At 42.4% G+C, this 19,289-nt stretch overlaps 1 protein-coding gene across 1 annotated transcript; it reads right to left on the bottom strand.

Annotated features, from left to right (window-relative positions):
- Positions 1–1,094: 1,094 nt before the first annotated feature.
- col1a2 (collagen, type I, alpha 2) lies at positions 1,095–19,080 on the bottom strand. The gene is made up of 50 exons (XM_085445349.1): positions 18,880–19,080; positions 18,248–18,249; positions 15,988–16,023; positions 15,518–15,601; positions 14,932–14,988; positions 14,673–14,717; positions 14,528–14,581; positions 14,383–14,436; positions 14,199–14,252; positions 14,047–14,100; positions 13,459–13,512; positions 13,277–13,321; positions 13,012–13,110; positions 12,757–12,810; positions 12,378–12,476; positions 12,128–12,172; positions 11,904–12,002; positions 11,724–11,777; positions 11,514–11,621; positions 11,359–11,412; positions 11,170–11,268; positions 10,672–10,725; positions 10,471–10,569; positions 10,310–10,363; positions 10,161–10,214; positions 10,005–10,058; positions 9,831–9,884; positions 9,707–9,751; positions 9,373–9,471; positions 8,970–9,077; positions 8,814–8,867; positions 8,638–8,691; positions 7,848–7,901; positions 7,657–7,710; positions 7,452–7,559; positions 7,167–7,220; positions 5,619–5,672; positions 5,353–5,514; positions 5,099–5,206; positions 4,681–4,788; positions 4,447–4,500; positions 4,210–4,317; positions 4,055–4,108; positions 3,861–3,968; positions 3,629–3,682; positions 3,295–3,402; positions 2,917–3,163; positions 2,605–2,789; positions 2,275–2,517; positions 1,095–2,164 (listed from the first exon to the last, which is right to left on the bottom strand). The coding sequence occupies exons 1-50, from the start codon at positions 18,947–18,949 to the stop codon at positions 2,018–2,020; spliced, it is 4,059 nt and encodes a 1,352-aa protein (XP_085301475.1). The 5' UTR covers positions 18,950–19,080; the 3' UTR covers positions 1,095–2,017.
- Between the last annotated feature and the right edge of the window lie 209 nt (positions 19,081–19,289).

Raw genomic sequence — 19,289 nt, 5'->3', positions numbered from 1 at the left:
AGTTGTTGTAGTTTTATATTTTCTAATTAGTATTCTTTTTCTTTTTATTTTGTTTTGACTTTTTGTTTTAATTCAGTTTAGTCTCAGTGAGTTTCCAGAGCGGATATTCTTGTTTCAATTTAGTTTTTGTTGTTTGAAATGTTTAGTTTCAGTTGTTAGTTTCAGTGTCAGTTTTAGTTTTTATTTGTTATTACAATATTGAGTCCATGTGTCAAAGCCAGACTGGGGAAAATTAATAAAGGTATTGCAGTAAAAATATATAACTTTTTGAAAGCAGTTAAGTCTTAGTTTGTTGTAGTATTGTAGATATCCAGAGTCTTTCAATGACTCATTTATTTTATTTAGTTTTAGTCAGATTTTCAAGTTCACAAAATTGTTTAATTGGTTTTATTTCCCCCCCCCCCCCAAAAGTCTAGTTTTTAGTTTTATTTTTGTTCAGTAAAATGTTTTTTCCACATCTGATTTTAGTTTTTAGTTTAAATTTAGTTAACTATAATAACCTTGCCACCTACAGGTATTTAAAGTGTCCTTACCCGTGTACGTGTGGACGTAGCCTAAATGAACTGGACATGAAGAAGATACTCTCGTAAATGCACGCCACACTGCCTTCTAGTGGTTGTAGAAGGTGTTGCAGCTGATCTCATACGCCATCACCCTGAGTGAAACACCTATTTATCTCCAGAACTGCCGTATTCTTAACTGAGACTGACTTATGACTATGTTCACGCATGACTGCAAGCCTTGAATCCAAATCACAGAGATTTATTTGGATGCAAAAGCTGTATTATGCAAGGAAAAAAAGCAACATGAGAGGATGCATATTTACAAGGAACAATGCACTTTAGTAATCACACATTGGCATGGACAGTGTAAACAGAAATTTACTGTACATTAAAATTGAATGTACCGTTGGAAAGCAGGGTAAAAAAAAAAAAGGTGGGGGATGTGAATGAGGACACTGCTGTGCTTCCACAATAGGAAGATGTTTAAAGTCAGTGATGATATGTAAATCATCAGCCAAACTAGAACCAAAGTACAGTGACACACCTTCATCGGTGTCCTTAAAACACGAAAGCACTTAAGTCACTGCGTAGTGTGTTTTGGAACATTGGACATGCTTTATTTCAGAACTTTTCACAATTTATTTAAACATCTCACATATACAAAATAGGTACAATAGACTTTGTTGTGTCATTTTTTGAGAGAGAGGCCGCCTTAAAAAAACCATTCAGAACGAGATGAATTATGTGCTGTCAGAATGAACACTGGGTGTGGGATTGGAAGAGTGAAAAAGCCTGAAGGAAAAAAAAACAAACAAACAAAGAAAAATAAAATCTAGAAAAAAAGAAAACAAAAGAATAAAAACCCAAACAAGACATCAGGTTTAGACTCATTCCACCTGCTTAGAATGGAGGAATATCAGGGGAAGATTGCAAGACTCCTTAAAGGTCAATACAAAATAATACAGTTAAAAAAGTGGTTTGCTCCACAGCTGCATATTAGCACCATAGATCTTTGCTTCAAGTAACCGAGCACCTTCCGATACGGGACAAAGCTTGAAGCATTAGAAATCATAACATCTCGGTTGTGGACCCAGGTTTTGGTAATAGTATTTTCTTTAGGTACAGGCATGAGGTAGTTTAAACCTTTTTTCATGGAAATTGTGGTTTTAAACCTCCTCTTTGGAAGATATACAAAGACCACAAAGTGATGCATACTTTCAGCGTTTTTATTACACTTCTTTTATTTTTTACAAAAGGATGACATGATGTCCCACAACAAGGTGTATTCCCGCGTCCCTTTGGGTTGCTGTATTTATTTTGCATTGCACCAACGCTCCGATCAGTCCGTTCAGTCCTCTCCGATAGTTGCCCATCGTAAGCAAGTGGATGCGCAGAGAGAAATCAGCATTCAGTATAAAAAAAAAAAAACGAACACAGATAGAAGGGCAGAGATTTTGTTTTTTTTTTCGTTCTTCCTCTCTTTTTTTTCCGGTGTTAATTTATCATGAGTCTATTTATTTGAAACAGACTGGGCCAATGTCCAAACCAAACTCCTGATCAGCTCTACCAATGTCCAAAGGTGCAATGTCGAGGATGGGGAGGCGAGATGGTTTATTTGTTCTGTACTCGATCACTGTCTTGCTCCACTCACCAGTGTGTGTCTGCAGGAGTAAATCGGAGGAAAAGAGAGGTTGAGTATTGGAGCAGAGGTTTAACAACACAAGTCACAAAGCTGCGAAGCAGACTGAAACGTAAGAGCAATGCTACTCACAGTGCAGCCGTCCTCTAGCACGGAGAAGGTGAAGCGGCTGTTGCCCTCAGCTCTCAGCTCCACATCGTTGGAGCCCTGGAGTACCACGGCCTTCTTCAGGCTGCCGCTCTCACCGTCCATGTAGGCAACGCTGTTCTTGCAGTGGTAGGTGATGTTCTGGCTGGCCTGGTTGGACAGCAGGCGCATGAAGGCCAGCTGGGTGGCCATGCTCTGGGGGCTGAGGGTCTCATCGTTGTAGGTGAACTGCAGGAAGGAAAGAACCAGTGAGTGTTTCCTGTAGAGGTTAAGCTTGTTTTCATTTCACATGATGCAAGTTGCCTGCTCTCTCACCTCAGTGCCACCGTTGATGGTCTCACCGAACCAGACGTGCTTCTTGTTCTCGGTGCTTCTGTACCAGTTCTTGCGGGCGATGCTCTCAGGGTGGGCGTAGATGCAGGTCTCACGGGTGGTGAAGTCGCAGAAGACCTTGATGGCATCGTTGGTGCAGCCCTGGTTGGGGTCGATCCAGTAGAATCCTTCAGGAAAAGCAGAGAGTCGCATTAACTGGAGTAGGTCAGTTACACGCATGGCCTCTGTAAATGCTTCAGAACATAGTAACAGTGGCACTTTGCTATTATTTTGAGGAGCTGAAGCCAAGCTTACCGCTGCTCCAGTCAGGGTGGCTGAGCTTGATGTCACGGCAGGTGCGGGCAGGGTTCTTCCTGGATCCCTCAGGGGTGAGCAGGTTCTCGATCTGAGTGTTGAGAGACTTGATGGTGGCATCAACCTCGTAGTCCTTGGCTCTCAGAGCAGGCTGGTCAGCTCTGTACTCATCATATCCTCCGGAGACATCGTATCCACCACCAGCAGGGCCGGGAGGTCCAGGCAGACCGGGAGGTCCGGGAGGACCCTAACATGGATAAGACAATGGAGTGATGTGTAAAGAACAGTTCTGTAATAGCACTAAACTGTCCAGGGTGCAAAATAAAAGTTGCAGTATTTAAGAAGGTGATGAAGCTGTTGATATAAAGGCAAACTTACCACTGGTCCGGTGTATCCATTGGGTCCACGAGGACCAGGAGCACCCATAGTACCATGGGCACCAGGTCTGCCATCCTTACCAACGGGTCCATGGGGTCCAGCAGGTCCCTAAAGAAATCACATCACACAAACATTTGTGGTTTTATTAATCTACAAATTAAAGGTGCTCTGTCAAAAATAGCAGGAGTGTATGTGGGTAGGAGTGGCTAGGAGCAAGGAGCTACATACACTTATTTCTCACTAACGGTGAAACTTTTCAATAGGGCATGCACAGATGATCTTCGATGCATGTAGAAGAAAAAAAAAATAAGCAAGCTGCTGGGATTCTACTCACTCTGGGTCCAGAAGGTCCATGAGCTCCAGCAGCACCAGTGTCACCGGAAGGTCCCTGTGGTAAAAGAAAACACATCACTCAGTGGCATTTTAGTGACAACAAGTCTTTCCTCTCCGTGATTACATTGCCCTGCAAATGCTACTGGAATCTGTATTGAAGCATTGTTTATGAGCATAATGGGGCTGAGTATTCATACAGTTCTTGTGCATTATGCTGCTGTGCAGCCACTCACAGAAGGTCCAGGCATTCCCTGGAGACCAGGATGTCCACGCAGACCCTTCATGCCTCTCTCTCCCCTGTCTCCAGCAACTCCCTTCTCACCACGAGGTCCAGCAGGTCCCTACATTGAACAAAGACACAGGCATAAACATATTGTGGTGCATTCCTTTTGTAATTTCATTTGCTTTGCTAGTGTATTATACTTACAGGGGCACCTCTAGCTCCAGCGGGGCCAACAGCTCCAGAGGAACCTGATGGGCCCTAGGGACAGGAAAAAAAGTGAAACAAGCAGACGATTGTAGATAAAAGTACCCAGTAAACAATTTTGCTTATATTGGGAATTTAATGATTAGAATATTTACAGCCTCTCCACGGTTTCCAGGTCTGCCGGCAGCTCCAGTGGGTCCAGCAGGTCCAGGGGCACCAGCAAGTCCCATGGCGCCAGCAGATCCAGGCTCACCACGGTCTCCCTAAGCACGGTGGGTCACGGTGGAAGTTGGTTAATAAAACATAGTATATATATATATATATATATATATATATATATGTGTGTGTGTTCTGTGCATGATAATGGCTTAAGGTACACAACAGGGCATTACCTTCAATCCAGCAGCACCAGGACGACCAGGAGGTCCATCGTTACCAGTGTTGCCCTGTGGATTGTAAAGAACAGAGAAGTTTATATAAAAGTTTAACAGGCTTACTATTTTAAAATGTTAGGTGATTTTTTTTAAAGCAAATATATCACAGAAAATACAGAACACATAATTATATTATTTTAGCACTCTCTATAAATCATTCATAGATCGGTAGTAGGGGTTACAAGTCTTTACCTCACGTCCAGCCTCTCCCTGGGGTCCGGTCATACCAGGCAGGCCAATGTTGCCAGGGGCTCCACGGGCTCCAGGGGGACCAGCAGGTCCAACTCTACCAGGCTCTCCCTGGGATATGACACAGAGAAAATCAGTGGGTCAAATATAGTCAACCAATAACATGGATGCTGTGTACGTTCAGACTTTTGGGGACGAGGGATCTTCCCATTATCAAAAGTGCATGTGGTCTTTCTGAGACATCCTCCAAAATGGAAATTATGGTCTGTCGTCTGGACTAGCACTGTTGTCCATGCATATTTAAAATTTGTTGTCCATGGTTTGAATTGACCAACACTTTCTGAATGATAATACACATTCAGTGGTTCATCAAACAGGTAATTTTTTTTTCGTGGTATAATCAGAACTAGTTTCTACTTACCACACCACCAGCAGCACCAGGTGTACCACGATCTCCTCTAGAACCAGGCAGACCAACGAATCCCTGAAGTCCAAGAGGACCAGAAGTTCCAGGAGCACCAGGAGGACCCTAAAATACATCATCAGTCACACATTTAAGAGCTGAGGATGCAGTTCTTAAGATCTATATATGCACATCAGCGGTATAAGCAAGGATGCCACTAAAGTGTCCTCAAAGTTTCAGTGCACCACAATTTCAAGAGGGCTATAACTTACAGGGGGGCCAGACTCTCCACTGGGTCCCTTCTCTCCAGCAAGACCAGATGGTCCAATCATTCCGGACTCTCCAGAAGAACCAGTGGGACCAGCATCACCACGGAGACCACGAGGTCCATCCTTACCAGAGGGACCAGCGGGGCCAGGGGGTCCAACAATACCCTGAGAGGGGAAGAGAAGGAACGAGGGGTCATGTCAAGTCAGTTTGTATGTTTGAGGTTATTACTAAAATGTAATTTATTAGTAAATGCAAAATCTATACTTACAACAGGACCAGCAGCACCAACTCTGCCGGCAGCACCAGGGAAACCAGTCAGACCCTGACCAGAAACACACACAGTGGTTAAGCAGAGGTCATTCAAAATGTTTGTTGTGTCTACGTTTGTGTGTGTAGATGGGCTGAGAGTTAAGACACGATACACATAGTTTTAGATCTGCACAAATACAAAATTCAATCAGCAGTTCTTCAAATCCATAAGATCCTTTGATGACATTATTTGCTGGTTGTCTAGAAACCTTTCTGAACTGAGCAGAAACTCGATGGAAATATTTGTTGTTGGTCTAAAATTCAAGATGGAAAATCTGTTAATATTTATCACCGCTTTTTCTCAAACACAGCGAGCAGGTTAGAACCCTGGGCATTATTTTTTTACAGTTATCTCAGTTTTGATTGTCATGTTAATAAGGTCACCAGGACTGCTTTCTGCCACCTAAATTGATCAAAAGTTAGAAAATACTTCTCTCAAACTGACTTTGAGGATATGATCCATTCATTCATATCAAACAGGTTAGACTGCTGTAACGCTCTATTTGCAGAACTGTCAGAATTATCAGTATAACTACTTATATTCGTTCAGAATGCAGCAGCCAGAGCCTTACATGTACACGCAAATGTGAACATAACACCCTAATACTGAAGTCACTTTATTGGTTTCCAGTTTAACATGAAATTACCGTTTAAATCTATGAGTTCATAAAGCTCTTTGGTTTGGTCCTCCAACACATCTTTGACTTGTTTAGTGTCTATAAACCAGTCGTACCTCTCAGGTGATCTTTTAACTGGTCCCAGAATGAGATATAAATGAGTGCCGAGGTTGCTTTCAGTTAATGTGATGCTCTTCAAAAACAACCTGACCCCTGACCTGAGGTCAGTTACACCTGTGCCTGCATTCAAAAATGGACTAAAAACCTCTTACAGGCTTACACTTACACTGTATGAGTGTGTATGCTTGTGCGTGTGTGCATGCTAACTTATATTATATGTCTTTGTAGAATTAGTTTTATTGTTTTTATTTCCTTAAGTCATTCCAAAGATAAAAGGATTTTTTGTGTTTTTATCTTTAATGTCAAGCAGATTGATTTTACATGTAGCGAATAGCGAAATGTGCTGTATGAATAAAATTGCCTTTGGTGTTACCATTAAAATACATTTGAGTGATTTAGAGGAAACACTGGAAAATGAACAGATCAAAAGCTGACAAAGTCTGCTAAGTTAAAACAGTGATACTGTGCGGTTATGTGCATAAATTGACACAAATGCACACAATATTGACTCACTAGTACAAACTAGTTCCTATTTGGGCTTATATTAAAAAATATAAACATTTTAAAAAGGGCAGTACAAGAAATAACTGATAAATGGCTTAATCTCATGTTTTAATGTTGCCTTTTTTTAAAGTTCCTAACAGCTTTGATTGGAACTCCTACTCACTGCATGCTATGGTTGCTTTTAAGCCCACGGAGTTAATGAGTGCAATCATGAGAGTGTCGTGTGTGGCTGGTAAAGCTGTTTATTTGTATGTTTGAATACTCACAGAAGGTCCATTGTCACCACGAGCACCAGGAGGTCCACCAGGGCCAGCAGGACCCTAGATACCGGAAGAAGAAATCAAAGTCAGTGTCATATCAAGACTGCTCCCCTCTAATCTATAAACATAAACAGTATTTTGAAATAGCTGTTGATTTTATCCCACTGTGAACACTCTCATAGATGCCTGGTAATGCTAAATCAGTGAAATCATGTTAGATCTCTCTCAATTTGTTTAGCTTTGCTGGATGCGTGTTTGTGTGTGTATATGTCCAGTGAAAGTGGTACTTACAGCAGGTCCAGACTGTCCAGCAGGTCCAGCGAGGCCAGAGGGGCCAACTTCTCCCTTTCCTCCTGAAGGTCCACGCTCTCCTCTTGCTCCAGGTTGACCATCAGCACCCTGTAGCAAGCGTGGTTGTGGTATGTAAGTATTGGCTCATCTTTATCTATTGAACATGACATGGGGAATGGGGTACTGAATTTCAAAATGGGCTTACAGGGGGGCCAGCGAATCCAGGACCTCCAGCGGGTCCAACCTCTCCACGTTCGCCCTGTGGACAACAAGCAGTGGGGTCAAAAAGACTGTTCAAACTAAAAGATGGAAGCTTGTGTTTTGCCAGGTTCTGCTATGAGATATTTAAATGCAAATGTAAGCTAGTGGAACAAGAAGTGATCAGCAGCTACTCACAGAGGGTCCACGAGGTCCAGCTGGGCCGGCAGGTCCGAAGGAACCACCCTCACCCTGGAGGAGAGAACAGGAAACATTTTATTAGCTTACAATTGTTCCAAGCATCCACTGACTTGTCACGCTCCCTTATGTAGGAATATACTTCAATATGCCATATATTATAAGAATGCTCTAAATAGTCAGCATTTTCCTTCTTAAAGAATTTTGTTATTGTACTCTTGGCTCTGTTGGTTGTGTTTATAGAACAACATACACAAACACTCAGGAAAACAAATTTAAAAAATACTTGCAAATTCCTATATTTTGATTTTAATAAATATTTAAATGCCAGTAATAAATATGAATACTTGTTTTCTGCATTATTTTTAGGTTAACTACTGTCATCTTACATTTCATTGCAGGTTGCTCATTGCTGTTATTTTGCATAATAGCCATTAGATGGCGGTGTTGAGGTTCTAGCTTTAGTCATAACAGTGTTTCGGCTACTTAAAATTTCTGTTTTAGAGGGGTGGGACGTCCCACATAAAGGTACTGAGCAATAAAATTATGAAAGTGGTGTGAACGTCTGCAAATGGCTTTTTATTTAAGGTAACTGGTCCTACAGTGGATGAGTTATGTTCAATACTTTTGCTGGCATTCATTTTTTAAATACTGTAAAAATGAATTAAATATTAAAAAACCCCAATCAAACAAAGTTTGTTTGCATTATAGAATCTATATAATCTAAAAACATTAAATTTGGTGGTTTCTTTCTATTATTTATTTAATGGCAACTATTTTATCAACTTACCTTATCACCGTTGGCTCCAGTGGGTCCTGGAGGTCCAGCAGCTCCTTGCAGACCCTAGATTAAGTGAGGAGAGCACACTGAGATCAGGGTTATGACTGACACACTCAAATTGAGGAAATAAATGTGTAAAGTTTTTACATTAAGCATACTAACAAAGACGGGAGAGTTTTACTTACACGGGGACCATCTCTGCCAGGATTGCCGTCAGGGCCTTTGTGTCCAGGCTCTCCCTTGGGAGAGGGGAAGAGGGTGTAAGACGCACAACAGCAAAGAAACAATACTCCCTCATTTACACCCATTTTATTTGCTGGTGGCAGATTTCTAGAACTTACCTTCTCTCCCTTGGGTCCAGGAGTACCAGCACCTCCACGCTCTCCGGGCATGCCACCAGCTCCCTGATGTCCAGGTGCACCAGCAGCTCCAGCAGGACCAGGCTCTCCCTGGAAACAAAGAGGATAAACTTGGGTTCATATTTGAACAACATAAATATTGATGTTTTCAATTTTCCAGCTATATACAGATTTTATTATCACATAATTCTTAATTTTTAAAGTTTCTCAGAGCTATCACTGCATAAACAGTGAAATTTTGATCAGTAAGCAATGCTGGAAATTGCTGTGAAAGTGCATTTTAAAGACCATTCCGTGACAGGCCAGAGAACGTCCATGAACTGTCAGGTTTCATGACATATGTTCAGAAGTTCCATCAATTTCTGTAAAAATAGAACTGTCTTACCTTGCCACCATCAGCTCCAGGGGTTCCAGCAGGTCCACGGGCTCCAATTGGTCCCTGAGGTCCAGCAGATCCAGCAGCACCAGGGTTACCACGCTCTCCCTGGAGAAACAGACATGCATATTTTAATTTGTGTTCTCTATATTTGATTCTGAGTATGTTTTTATAGCAATAGATTTAAAGGTTTGAAAAGCCTACAACATATTAAAGGGTCTTGATTCATTTAGTGCACATAGACCTGGACACATATGCACTTTTGACAGGCTTTGCTACTGTGTAAAAATCCTATATTGCTGCATTTGTTTTGGAAAACAATGTCACTGACAGGTGATCTCACCTTGCCACCAGCAGCTCCAGCAGGTCCTGGCTCTCCTGGGATACCCTACAGAGGCATTTTTGTTTGGTTAGACGTGGACTTAAATTTTCAATAATGCTGCTTTTACAGTTTTCCAAATACTTACTCTGTCTCCAGGCTTGCCAGCCTCACCAGCATTTCCAGCGGGTCCAGGCAGACCCTGAAAATATCAAGACTCTACATCAGCTCCAATTGCATCAAAAATTTTAGCAATCAGCTTAAAATGGCTGTAAAATCATGCACCATTTTTCTATATTTAGAGAAAATTATGGATCCAAACCTGGAAGCCAGGAGCACCAGAAGGTCCCTGCTCTCCCTTCTCACCAGGTCCTCCCTGTAGAGAGAAAGAGACAAGTTATCAGAGTCGAAGACAAAGACAATGCAGTGGCTATTATTCATCAAGATCTACTCATGCGCTGCACATAAGATCACGCACAGCAGGTCCAGTAGCACCAGTGGCTCCATTGTTGCCATCAGCTCCAGGGGGTCCCTAGACACAAGGATAAAGAGAGTGATGCCTTTTAACTACTGAAGCCATTACCAAATTAAATTCAAGTTTTATATATTATAACATTTGTGACTTACTCTCAGTCCAGTGGGGCCAGTGCCTCCCCTCTCTCCAGGCTTGCCAGGCTCACCCTAAAACAAAAAGCAGTTAGTAAGTTAATAAGTACAGATTTAGGTTAACTTGAAAAACAAAGAAGGATATAGTTCCATGTTTAATTCTTGAAAAGAAAAAGGCTTACAGAAGGTCCTTTGGGTCCAGGGAAACCAATGTTTCCGGACAGGCCTCTAGGTCCACTTGGGCCTGGAGGTCCACTGCGGCCATCTTGTCCAGAAGGACCCTGGAGCGACAAACAAAGATTGCAGCAGGAAATTATATTTACTGTAAAAAAAAAAAAAAAACAGTAGGAACAATAGATGAAATAAAATTGAGGTTTACTTACAGAAGGTCCCTCCTTTCCTGGGGGTCCGGAGCTTCCAGGGCTTCCTGGGAGACCCTGTGGAAAATAATAGCTGCCATGAATTTTCCATTAAAGTTTTCTTATGGAAATTTGCATAGAAAGTTCAGACTTTGCAACTACAACTTGATTAGGCAGGCAGGCATGATACTCTGAGTCTACACATTATGAGGTTTTTATAATCTTGTAAGGTGAAGCCCTGTGTTTTCTTTTTCTTTTAATCATGGACGTTTGTAAGTAAATTCTCAGTGAATATCCAGGGTTTTCATGTAAATCTAACACTTAATAATTTCTTACAAAATTAAGACTTGAAATGAAGACTTTCACTTTAGAAATTCAGAGTTTTTTCCATCTCCATATTAGCTCCATATTTTTTTTAAAACTACAACTGCCAAATATGCACTTGCACTTTGAGGTGTCTCTGTAACTTACTGAAACTGTGAATTATAACCATCCAAGAACAGGATTTAGTAAAAAGCTCACCCTGAGACCAGCTGGGCCAGGCTCACCAGCACGGCCAGCATCTCCAGGGGGTCCACGAGGTCCAGCAGCACCAGAAGCACCACGGGCACCAGGCATACCCTATGAAAAGGGCAGATGAGACAAATTATGAGACTTAATGTTGCCTGTATTTCAAGCAAAAAAGAGTTTTTTTAATCATTGAATACTTACAACAGGGCCAGTTCTTCCCTCACCACCAGGCATGCCACGGCTGCCAGGAGCACCCTAAAGGAGACAAATAGAATTAATGGCTGATCCCAGTAAAATGTCTCCGGCTGTAGTACATTTATGGCTCAAACTATTAAAGATGACGGGCTGGGACTCACTCTAGCTCCACGGGCACCAGCAAGCCCAGTAGCACCGAGCTCACCAGTGGGTCCTCTCTTGCCCTCCTCACCCTGAGGTCCAGGGGCTCCCTGAGGTCCAGAGTTACCCTGAGGGAAACAACATAGCAAAACGGTCATTAAATGTGCAACAGAGAGGTTTTCAGATTTATTTGGATCAAATTCTAAATGATTATAAGGACATAAACTTACAGGTTCTCCTTTGGGACCAGTATCTCCCTTTATACCCTGAACACCAGGATCTCCCTAAAATAGACAGATAAACAGACACAGTTAATCAGAAGAGCAATCATCTGTGAACAATTATGACAGTACTGGGGCGTAAGGACAGAGAATGTTTCCAGGTGGCTATTTTGTTTCTTGTGTACTCACACCCAGGCCTCTAGGTCCAGCAGCACCCTGAGGTCCCTGTGGTCCGGGTCCTCCTCTTGGTCCAGGGAAGCCAGGAGCTCCGGCAACACCAGGGGTGCCCTAAACAGCAGGTATGGTCAACAGGTCAGCATAGCATCCTATTATATCAAACCATATCAAAATAAAGATAGCTTGGTGTGACCCTGGAAATTTGTATGCACTTTTGGCTCAAGTCAAATACTTACAGCAGCTCCCTTAGCTCCATTCAGGCCATTAGCACCAGGGTTACCCTGGAGAGAAAGACCAAGAAAACAAAGTCAAGTCATTTTATTTAAAGAAAACACATTTTCAACTGATCATGTTAACATGACACCAATCTTCCCTAAAATCATGACTAAATTATAGGAGTCAGAGTCAACTAAAAGACTAATAACAGAAACAGTGGTTACACGTGACCGGAGAGTGACCTTGATGGAAACAACCTTGTATACTTACAGAGGGACCAACGGGGCCAACAGCACCATTGGGTCCGGGCTCGCCTCTAGATCCCTGAGGTCCAGATGGGCCAGTAGCTCCCACGGGTCCGGTCTCTCCCTGTCAGCAGCACAAATACATCCACAATCAAACAGTGTGCCGATATTACCTAGTGGTTGTTGGTTTTATAGTTAAAGCAGCTTAAGCAGCATTAAGTATTTGTTTTGGTTTGCAGTACTAACAGTCAAAATTCCCCTGGGGGCTACTATATAAGAATATGTGATTGGGCAGGAGCTTGCAGGCACTGGTTGTACTTGTCCTATACAGCAATAAAAACTGCCTTTTTTCACCCTAATCGTGAACCTCTCTGAGAGGCAACAGGAAGTGGCATCACACTCACCTTGGGGCCGGGGCCACCGGGAAATCCTGGGGGTCCAGCAGCACCGAGGGGTCCCTGAATAAAGGAAAAGCAGGAACACATAATAAAGTCCAAAATTTAAGAATGAACCTTTTCTGACTTGGCAGGATGGCACATTACAGTATTCATCGTGATTTATATATGAAGACAGGCTGAAGTCCAATCAGGAAAAAGCATCTCAGTGGTATCTTCTCACTCTAACACCGATAAAGGGGTTATAAGTGTGTGTGTACTCACAGCAGGGCCAGTAGGTCCAACATTGCCATCAGCACCACGAGCACCAGCAGGGCCAGCAGGGCCGGGGCGGCCTCTCTCACCAGGAAGACCACGAGCTCCCTGAAGGCAAGACAGTTACCTACAATTATCACCTGTGCAGGTTTTTATACCACAGCATCATTATCATCCCATGAACATGATGCTGACTGACGCAAACAGTCACAAACATCCAAGTCAGATGTCTTTACTAAAATTTTTGTGCATGAAAGGTGAATCTCAAACTCACAGCCAGTCCAGGGCTTCCAGCAGCTCCATGAGCACCAGGCTCGCCCTATGGGAGGGAAAATGGTACGATGAGGAATGTGTCTAAACATTTTCAAATTTATCACTAATAATTAACTGGGAACTATTAAGAATTACAGTTTTTAGTTTTTGATACATTCATAGAGCAGCTAGTTGTCACCTTACCTTGGGGCCAGCACCACCGGGCTCTCCCTTGCGTCCATCCAGGCCAGTGTATCCCTGAAACACAGGAGCACAGTGATGAAGGCAGGTGAAGATATGAGAAATGTGATACAAATATAAATAAATATAACCGTTTAGATCAACATGTGAGAAGGATAATAGATTCAAATTGTAGTGCACTGCTCCAGAGATAAAACAGAACAAGGAAAAGAGTCCAACAGGGGTTATATTATAGGAGACATTAAAAAACGTCTTAAAAAAGCTATTTATAAAATCAAACATGGGTTATAGAAAGCGTTGCATCTGTCTCCATCCATCATAGGAAGGAAATGTTCAATACCTAACACCTTTCTGTGAAGCACTTTTGCAATCCAGTTATGTTAACAGGCTAAGAACTTCAAGGCATCCATTAGGAATTCAGGAGGTTAGGTCCATAATCACTCCCTGTGGAGGTAATTACAATGCAATTTCTAAGGAGCACAGGTGTGTCTCCACCTCCACTTTCTTCTTTTTAGCACTTTGTTTGAGCTCTCAGGTGTCCACAAAGGATCGGGTAAAGTTAAAGCAGAGGGAAAAAAAATCAGCACTCACTCTGTGTCCCTTCATTCCTGGAAGTCCAGGGGTTCCAGGGAATCCACGAGCACCCTGCAAATCAAACACAAAGAACATATTAAGTACTTCACATCTGCAAATCCATTTCTTGCTTATATCTGTTTGTGGTTATCGTGGTGCAAATCTCTTACCTGAGGGCCGGGGACACCTCTGTCTCCGGGCTTGCCAGGTCTGCCATTGTTACCCTGTGAATCAGTGAAATAGACTTTAGGCCACAACAAAGAACTACCGCAGCCACTCGCAAAATATTCACAGAAGAGTGGCAACAAAAATGATTTTGCATTTTGAACAGCAGTTACACTAATGTGTACGTACATCTTCTCCAGCTTTGCCAGGAGGTCCAGGAGGGCCACGAGGACCAACAGCGCCCTGGGAAAGAAAACCAGAGCATTAAGATCTCCAGGATGAACTTTTAAGTCGACATTGAAAGAAGTGTAAATGTTTAGGAGGATGATCTTACGGCCTGTCCGGGCTCTCCAGGCTCACCAGCGTGTCCTGTGTGTCCTTGAGGTCCCTGTTGAATGAGAGGAGATGCAGCATTTAGTCATAAAAATCTTTAAAAAGACAGTTGTATAGGTTTAATTTTCGCACATATTTATACTTACAGAAGCTCCAGGAGATCCAGGAGGGCCTCTTGGTCCCATCAAACCCTGAAAAGAAGAAAAGAAGTAAACAATCAATCATCAGCTCTCAGTTAGACTGTCATTAAAACATTTTGTGGTGACTGAAATCAAAATTTAAACACGTGAAATACACGAAACTTTCCATGCACTGTAGTCATCCCAAATTATATATGTAAAAATATTAGTTTTTGTGACATATGGGCTAGTGTTGTTGTGTGGCAATGAAGAGAGGGGTCCTCACCATGGGTCCAGGGCCAGGATCAGGGGCTTTTACACCATCGTACTGAGCAGCAAAGTTCTGTTGAACAGAAGAAAGCACAGATTAATACTTATGTATGCATAATAAACACTTTTCTATAGCTAAAGGGCATTAAGACTAAAGTAATTTAGATTTCCAGTTCCAGTAGTTCCTGTAGTTCAAACTTGTCTCACAATCAGCAGCCACAGACTACTGCAAACATGCGCTTTATTCACCTGAAGAGTTTCTTAAAACACTAAAGTTTTCACCGAGCAGCTTTATGGATTAAACACAGACAAAATGAGCAAAATGAGTGGTAACCAGGCATGTGGTATCTCTTTTTTTAAAATGCTTTGATCCAAAATGGATAAATGACAAAAAGGTCAAAGATTACAGGGTTAATTAAGGAGACAGAGAGGGGCAACCAGAGGTCAAAAAAATAAAAGAAGCTATACGCTTTTTACGGCTGGTTTCGTGTTTGTTTCCTATGAACGGCTTGTCATTTTTTCCTCAAAGATGCTTTATCAGCATTATTTAGAGCACATTTGCAGTAAACACCATCTACGCAGACTGTTTATTCTCTACTTACTCCTCCAAGTCCAGGGGGACCAGGGGGGCCAGCGGGGCCAGGAAGTCCGGGTAAACCATCTTTTCCATTTGGGCCGGGAGGACCCTGTAAAACAGAGATGACATGAGTTGGTAAACACTGTTATTATTGAACGATGAGCTGCTGAGATTTAAGGAGGCGACGCTTGTCTGTTTTTATCTCGCAAGCTCTTATTTTGAAAGAACGAAGGTGTTTTAAATTGTTAAAATAAATCAGTGAATAAGTCTGCCACACTGTCGTATCAAAGATATCAGAGGCATTCTCATATGTTACAATTAAGAAAAATAGTGCCATTGGAAATGTAAACAAAGGGGTGTGGCCTGCCAAGGTTAACAGGTCAGGTGACGTTGACAAAAACGTTGCCAAAGATGCCTCATGAGTGTAAATGATCAAATACTTCAGTGGCATGTTAGCGTGTTTATCACAGAGAGAGCAGTTTTGCATCTGCTTACCCGGTCACCTCGAGGTCCTTTCGCTCCTCCTGGACCCTGCGGCACAAAAGTCATTCAGTCAGACCAAAAACATGGAGCAGATGGCCTCAGTTTGTTACTTCATTTCAAAACTATCCCCACACTAAAGCGGGCCACCGCTTCTGATCTGAAAACCAGATGCATGCAACCTGGACTTAAACTGTAATTTAAAACAATCTGGGATTTCTTGTATCCTCAGAGGCTAAGCAAGTCAAGAAAAATAAAGGGAAACAAAAGAAAACAGAAAAACTGAGTGATTGAACCAGTCATCATGAAGGTGGCATTTGAACTTTCCTAATATAAACTATGCTTCATGCATCTTAGACACAATCCAAACAAGCCAGAGGTCCAACATTATGCATTATTGCCTCGGTTAAGATAAATAGAAGATCTTTTCAGTCTTTTCAGGGTTCCATGCAACAATTTAATGAGCTGGCAATCCCATTCATTCAGATTATTGCCTTCTATTCTTGTGTGTGACTGTAACGAGGACTGGCCATTGTTCTAAAATAATGCAGCGTGCAGACGTGCTGTCACAGTGACATGTGAATCACGCTCGTGCAGATAAACTAATGTGAGAACCCAGGAGGACAATGTGCATGTGGTCAACATGCGCACATCAGAGATGCTGAGAGGCAACAAAATGAAACATTCAAAACCAGACTGGACAATCACTCAGGAGTATGAGCATGTTAGTCTATGGAACAGCTATCAAGTTACCGCAATCACACCACGCACAGTGGTGCCTGGACGTGGTGAAGCAGTGGGTGCTTAGTTTCAGGCAATCTCAGCTATGAGCAGAAGAATTCCCAAATTCAATCTTAAATCAGGATCAGAGGGAGACTCCAAACGGAGCCAAAGCCAGCTGTTATAGGGGCAAACCTCCCTCTCTGGTTCCTCACTGCTGTCCTCAGAAAAGGTCCTTTGTACCAGGCCCCATGGGTGCCTCAGCCCTGTGGTTTTAGCTTTCATTGACACAAACTTAAGCCAATAGGACCCTCACCTATTCATGGACAGGAAGGGAGAAAACTGCAAGAAATAACTGAGCTCAGGGTCTGAAATTCCTAACGGCACTCCTCTGCCATAGTTCAGATTGCTTGAATCGTTAAAAGACGACAGAGACCTTCATTCACGGGCATTTCAGAGATTGTGGAAGAAAAACGGAAAAAACTTTAAGGTATGTTGTTTTCATGGTAGCATGCAGGTGTACTAACCGCAACTGTGGCATTGTAGAGATGAGGATGAGGAGGGAGAGGCAGAAGAGAGGGGCAGGGAGAGAAAAAGGGAATACGCCGTTAGAACATAATAATAATTTTAGGGCAAAACCTGAAAAAGAAACAAAGCAGTTTTCATCTTCTACTTAATGCTTCATGGTTGAATCTGCCTAAGATCTTCGTATTAAAATGCTGAGTGTGTTATTTCAGGTTTAAAATATTCTGGAGACTGTGTTCAAGTCAGTACATTCAAAACTAGAAAAAGTGACTTTTCAAACAGTGCTTTTCTTTTTCGTTCACTGTGTCACACAGTCGGGGGCTTTTTACACTACGCTGATCGGGTGTGTCTGTAAATGCTGAGCAGACGCTTCTGTGCAGGCCTAAAATAAGCATCCTTCCTGCATGTTTTACTCGCTGCATAACATGTCTCAGCCTCTCTTAAAAGCGTAGCTGAGGGCCATGCCTGCACAGTTTGTGAATCACAGCAAACTTCGTCAAACTGTCGGTAATGAATGTGAATGTCATTGTTGGAGCATTCCACATGTTCGCGCTCCAGCTGCGAGCAAGCCTGGACAGGCCGCTTATGCCCTAGGGAAATGAATAGTTGGCCTGCTACAACATAGAAGACAAGACCAACATGATTTGTGATAAGAATGTATTAATTACTCCTGTCTTACTGCTTTTGCTGCAAAAATATTATAATGTGTGATTTTTCTCTGTTTTTTTAAAGGGTTGTTTAAAAACTGGTGACTTCATTCTTTAATGGTGCCTTGTGTTTTGCGTCTCTCTTCTGCACTGTGTTGCAGCTGCTCTCCACGACTCCGGACCAGCTGGTCACGGTTAGAGGTTGGCACAGCTGGGACCTCCCCGTGAACTCTAATACGTTATATCCTATCTGGACCACGAGGTGGCGCACTTGGCGGTTGAAAAGGGATGTGAGACTATTTATTTGTCCATTTCATGTAATATAATATTGCCAAATTTGTCATGATGTGTTACCTGTATAATCATCTTTTAATCTATAAAACCGCTGTATGTTAAATGTATGCTGAACTATACTGCCATTAACTGCAAGGTAGGCTGCTCAAAAAGTACTTTAAGAATCTAAATGTAATTATAAGAGAAAACGTGTCATCGTTTAGTGTCATTTCTGCTTTAGTTTTATAAATGGGGGTTGGAGATAACGCAGATGGTGGCGAGTAGATGTTTGCACCCATGACCACCAGGGGGAGACATTAGAGTTTCCTATAATAAAGCTCATTCCCTGGACGTCTGGATGGAACAATGTGTACAACGCCCCAACAAAAGCTTTTCATCCTATTCCTGAAAGAAAACCTACATTTCGACTCATTTCATTAACTTCACATGCATTACAACTAAAAAAAAAAACAAAACCTCTAGACGTTCCTCTTTTAAAGGAACAAAATTTTCTTTTCTCTCTCTCTCTCTTTCCCTTTACGGAAACTAATCAAATCATGATAACTGGGTCCTTGGAAAAAGTGAAGAATCCTCTGCATGAGCTCAATCCGTTGAGTTTTATTCAGCAGGGCTTAAAGCTGTCTTCGGCTTGACCTCGATGTAAGTCCCAAACAAAAGCCAAGATCCTCAAGAAAAAAAAATATCCATCACAGAAGAAAAAAGAGCAGATATTCAAACTTACATTGACATGATGCTAGGTATGAAGTTACTGCAAGCAGCAACAGAATCCGGGTATCCACAAAGCTGAGCATGTCTAAGCAGACATGCAGACTCCTTGTGCTGCTGAGCCCCTGTTTTTAAACCACTTTCAGGCAGACATACAGTTGTGGTGACACGAGTAACTCCAAACTTAGCAGAAACCTGCTGCCGTGATGCTAGAATAATAAAGTCCCATCAGGCTTATTTATACGACAGGAGGGTCCCTGGTCTGCGTGTCAAAAGTCAGCCCACCGGCCAATGAGAGAAGAGAAACCCAATCTAACTTCCATCCCTCCGCAGCTCAGACTTAGTCATGTGGTGCTACATCTCCCTGCCTCCTCTCCACCAGAACCCGTTTGGCAACGCTTTGGCGATGATGACGAGTGCAACGTT

The sequence above is a fragment of the Copadichromis virginalis genome, linkage group LG22 (genome assembly GCF_057382275.1).
Source record: "Copadichromis virginalis isolate Kocher_CV1m ecotype Utaka linkage group LG22, C_Virginalis_male_GT1.1, whole genome shotgun sequence".
Lineage (NCBI taxonomy): Eukaryota > Metazoa > Chordata > Actinopteri > Cichliformes > Cichlidae > Copadichromis > Copadichromis virginalis.
This window is presented reverse-complemented; position numbering and strand designations above follow the sequence as displayed.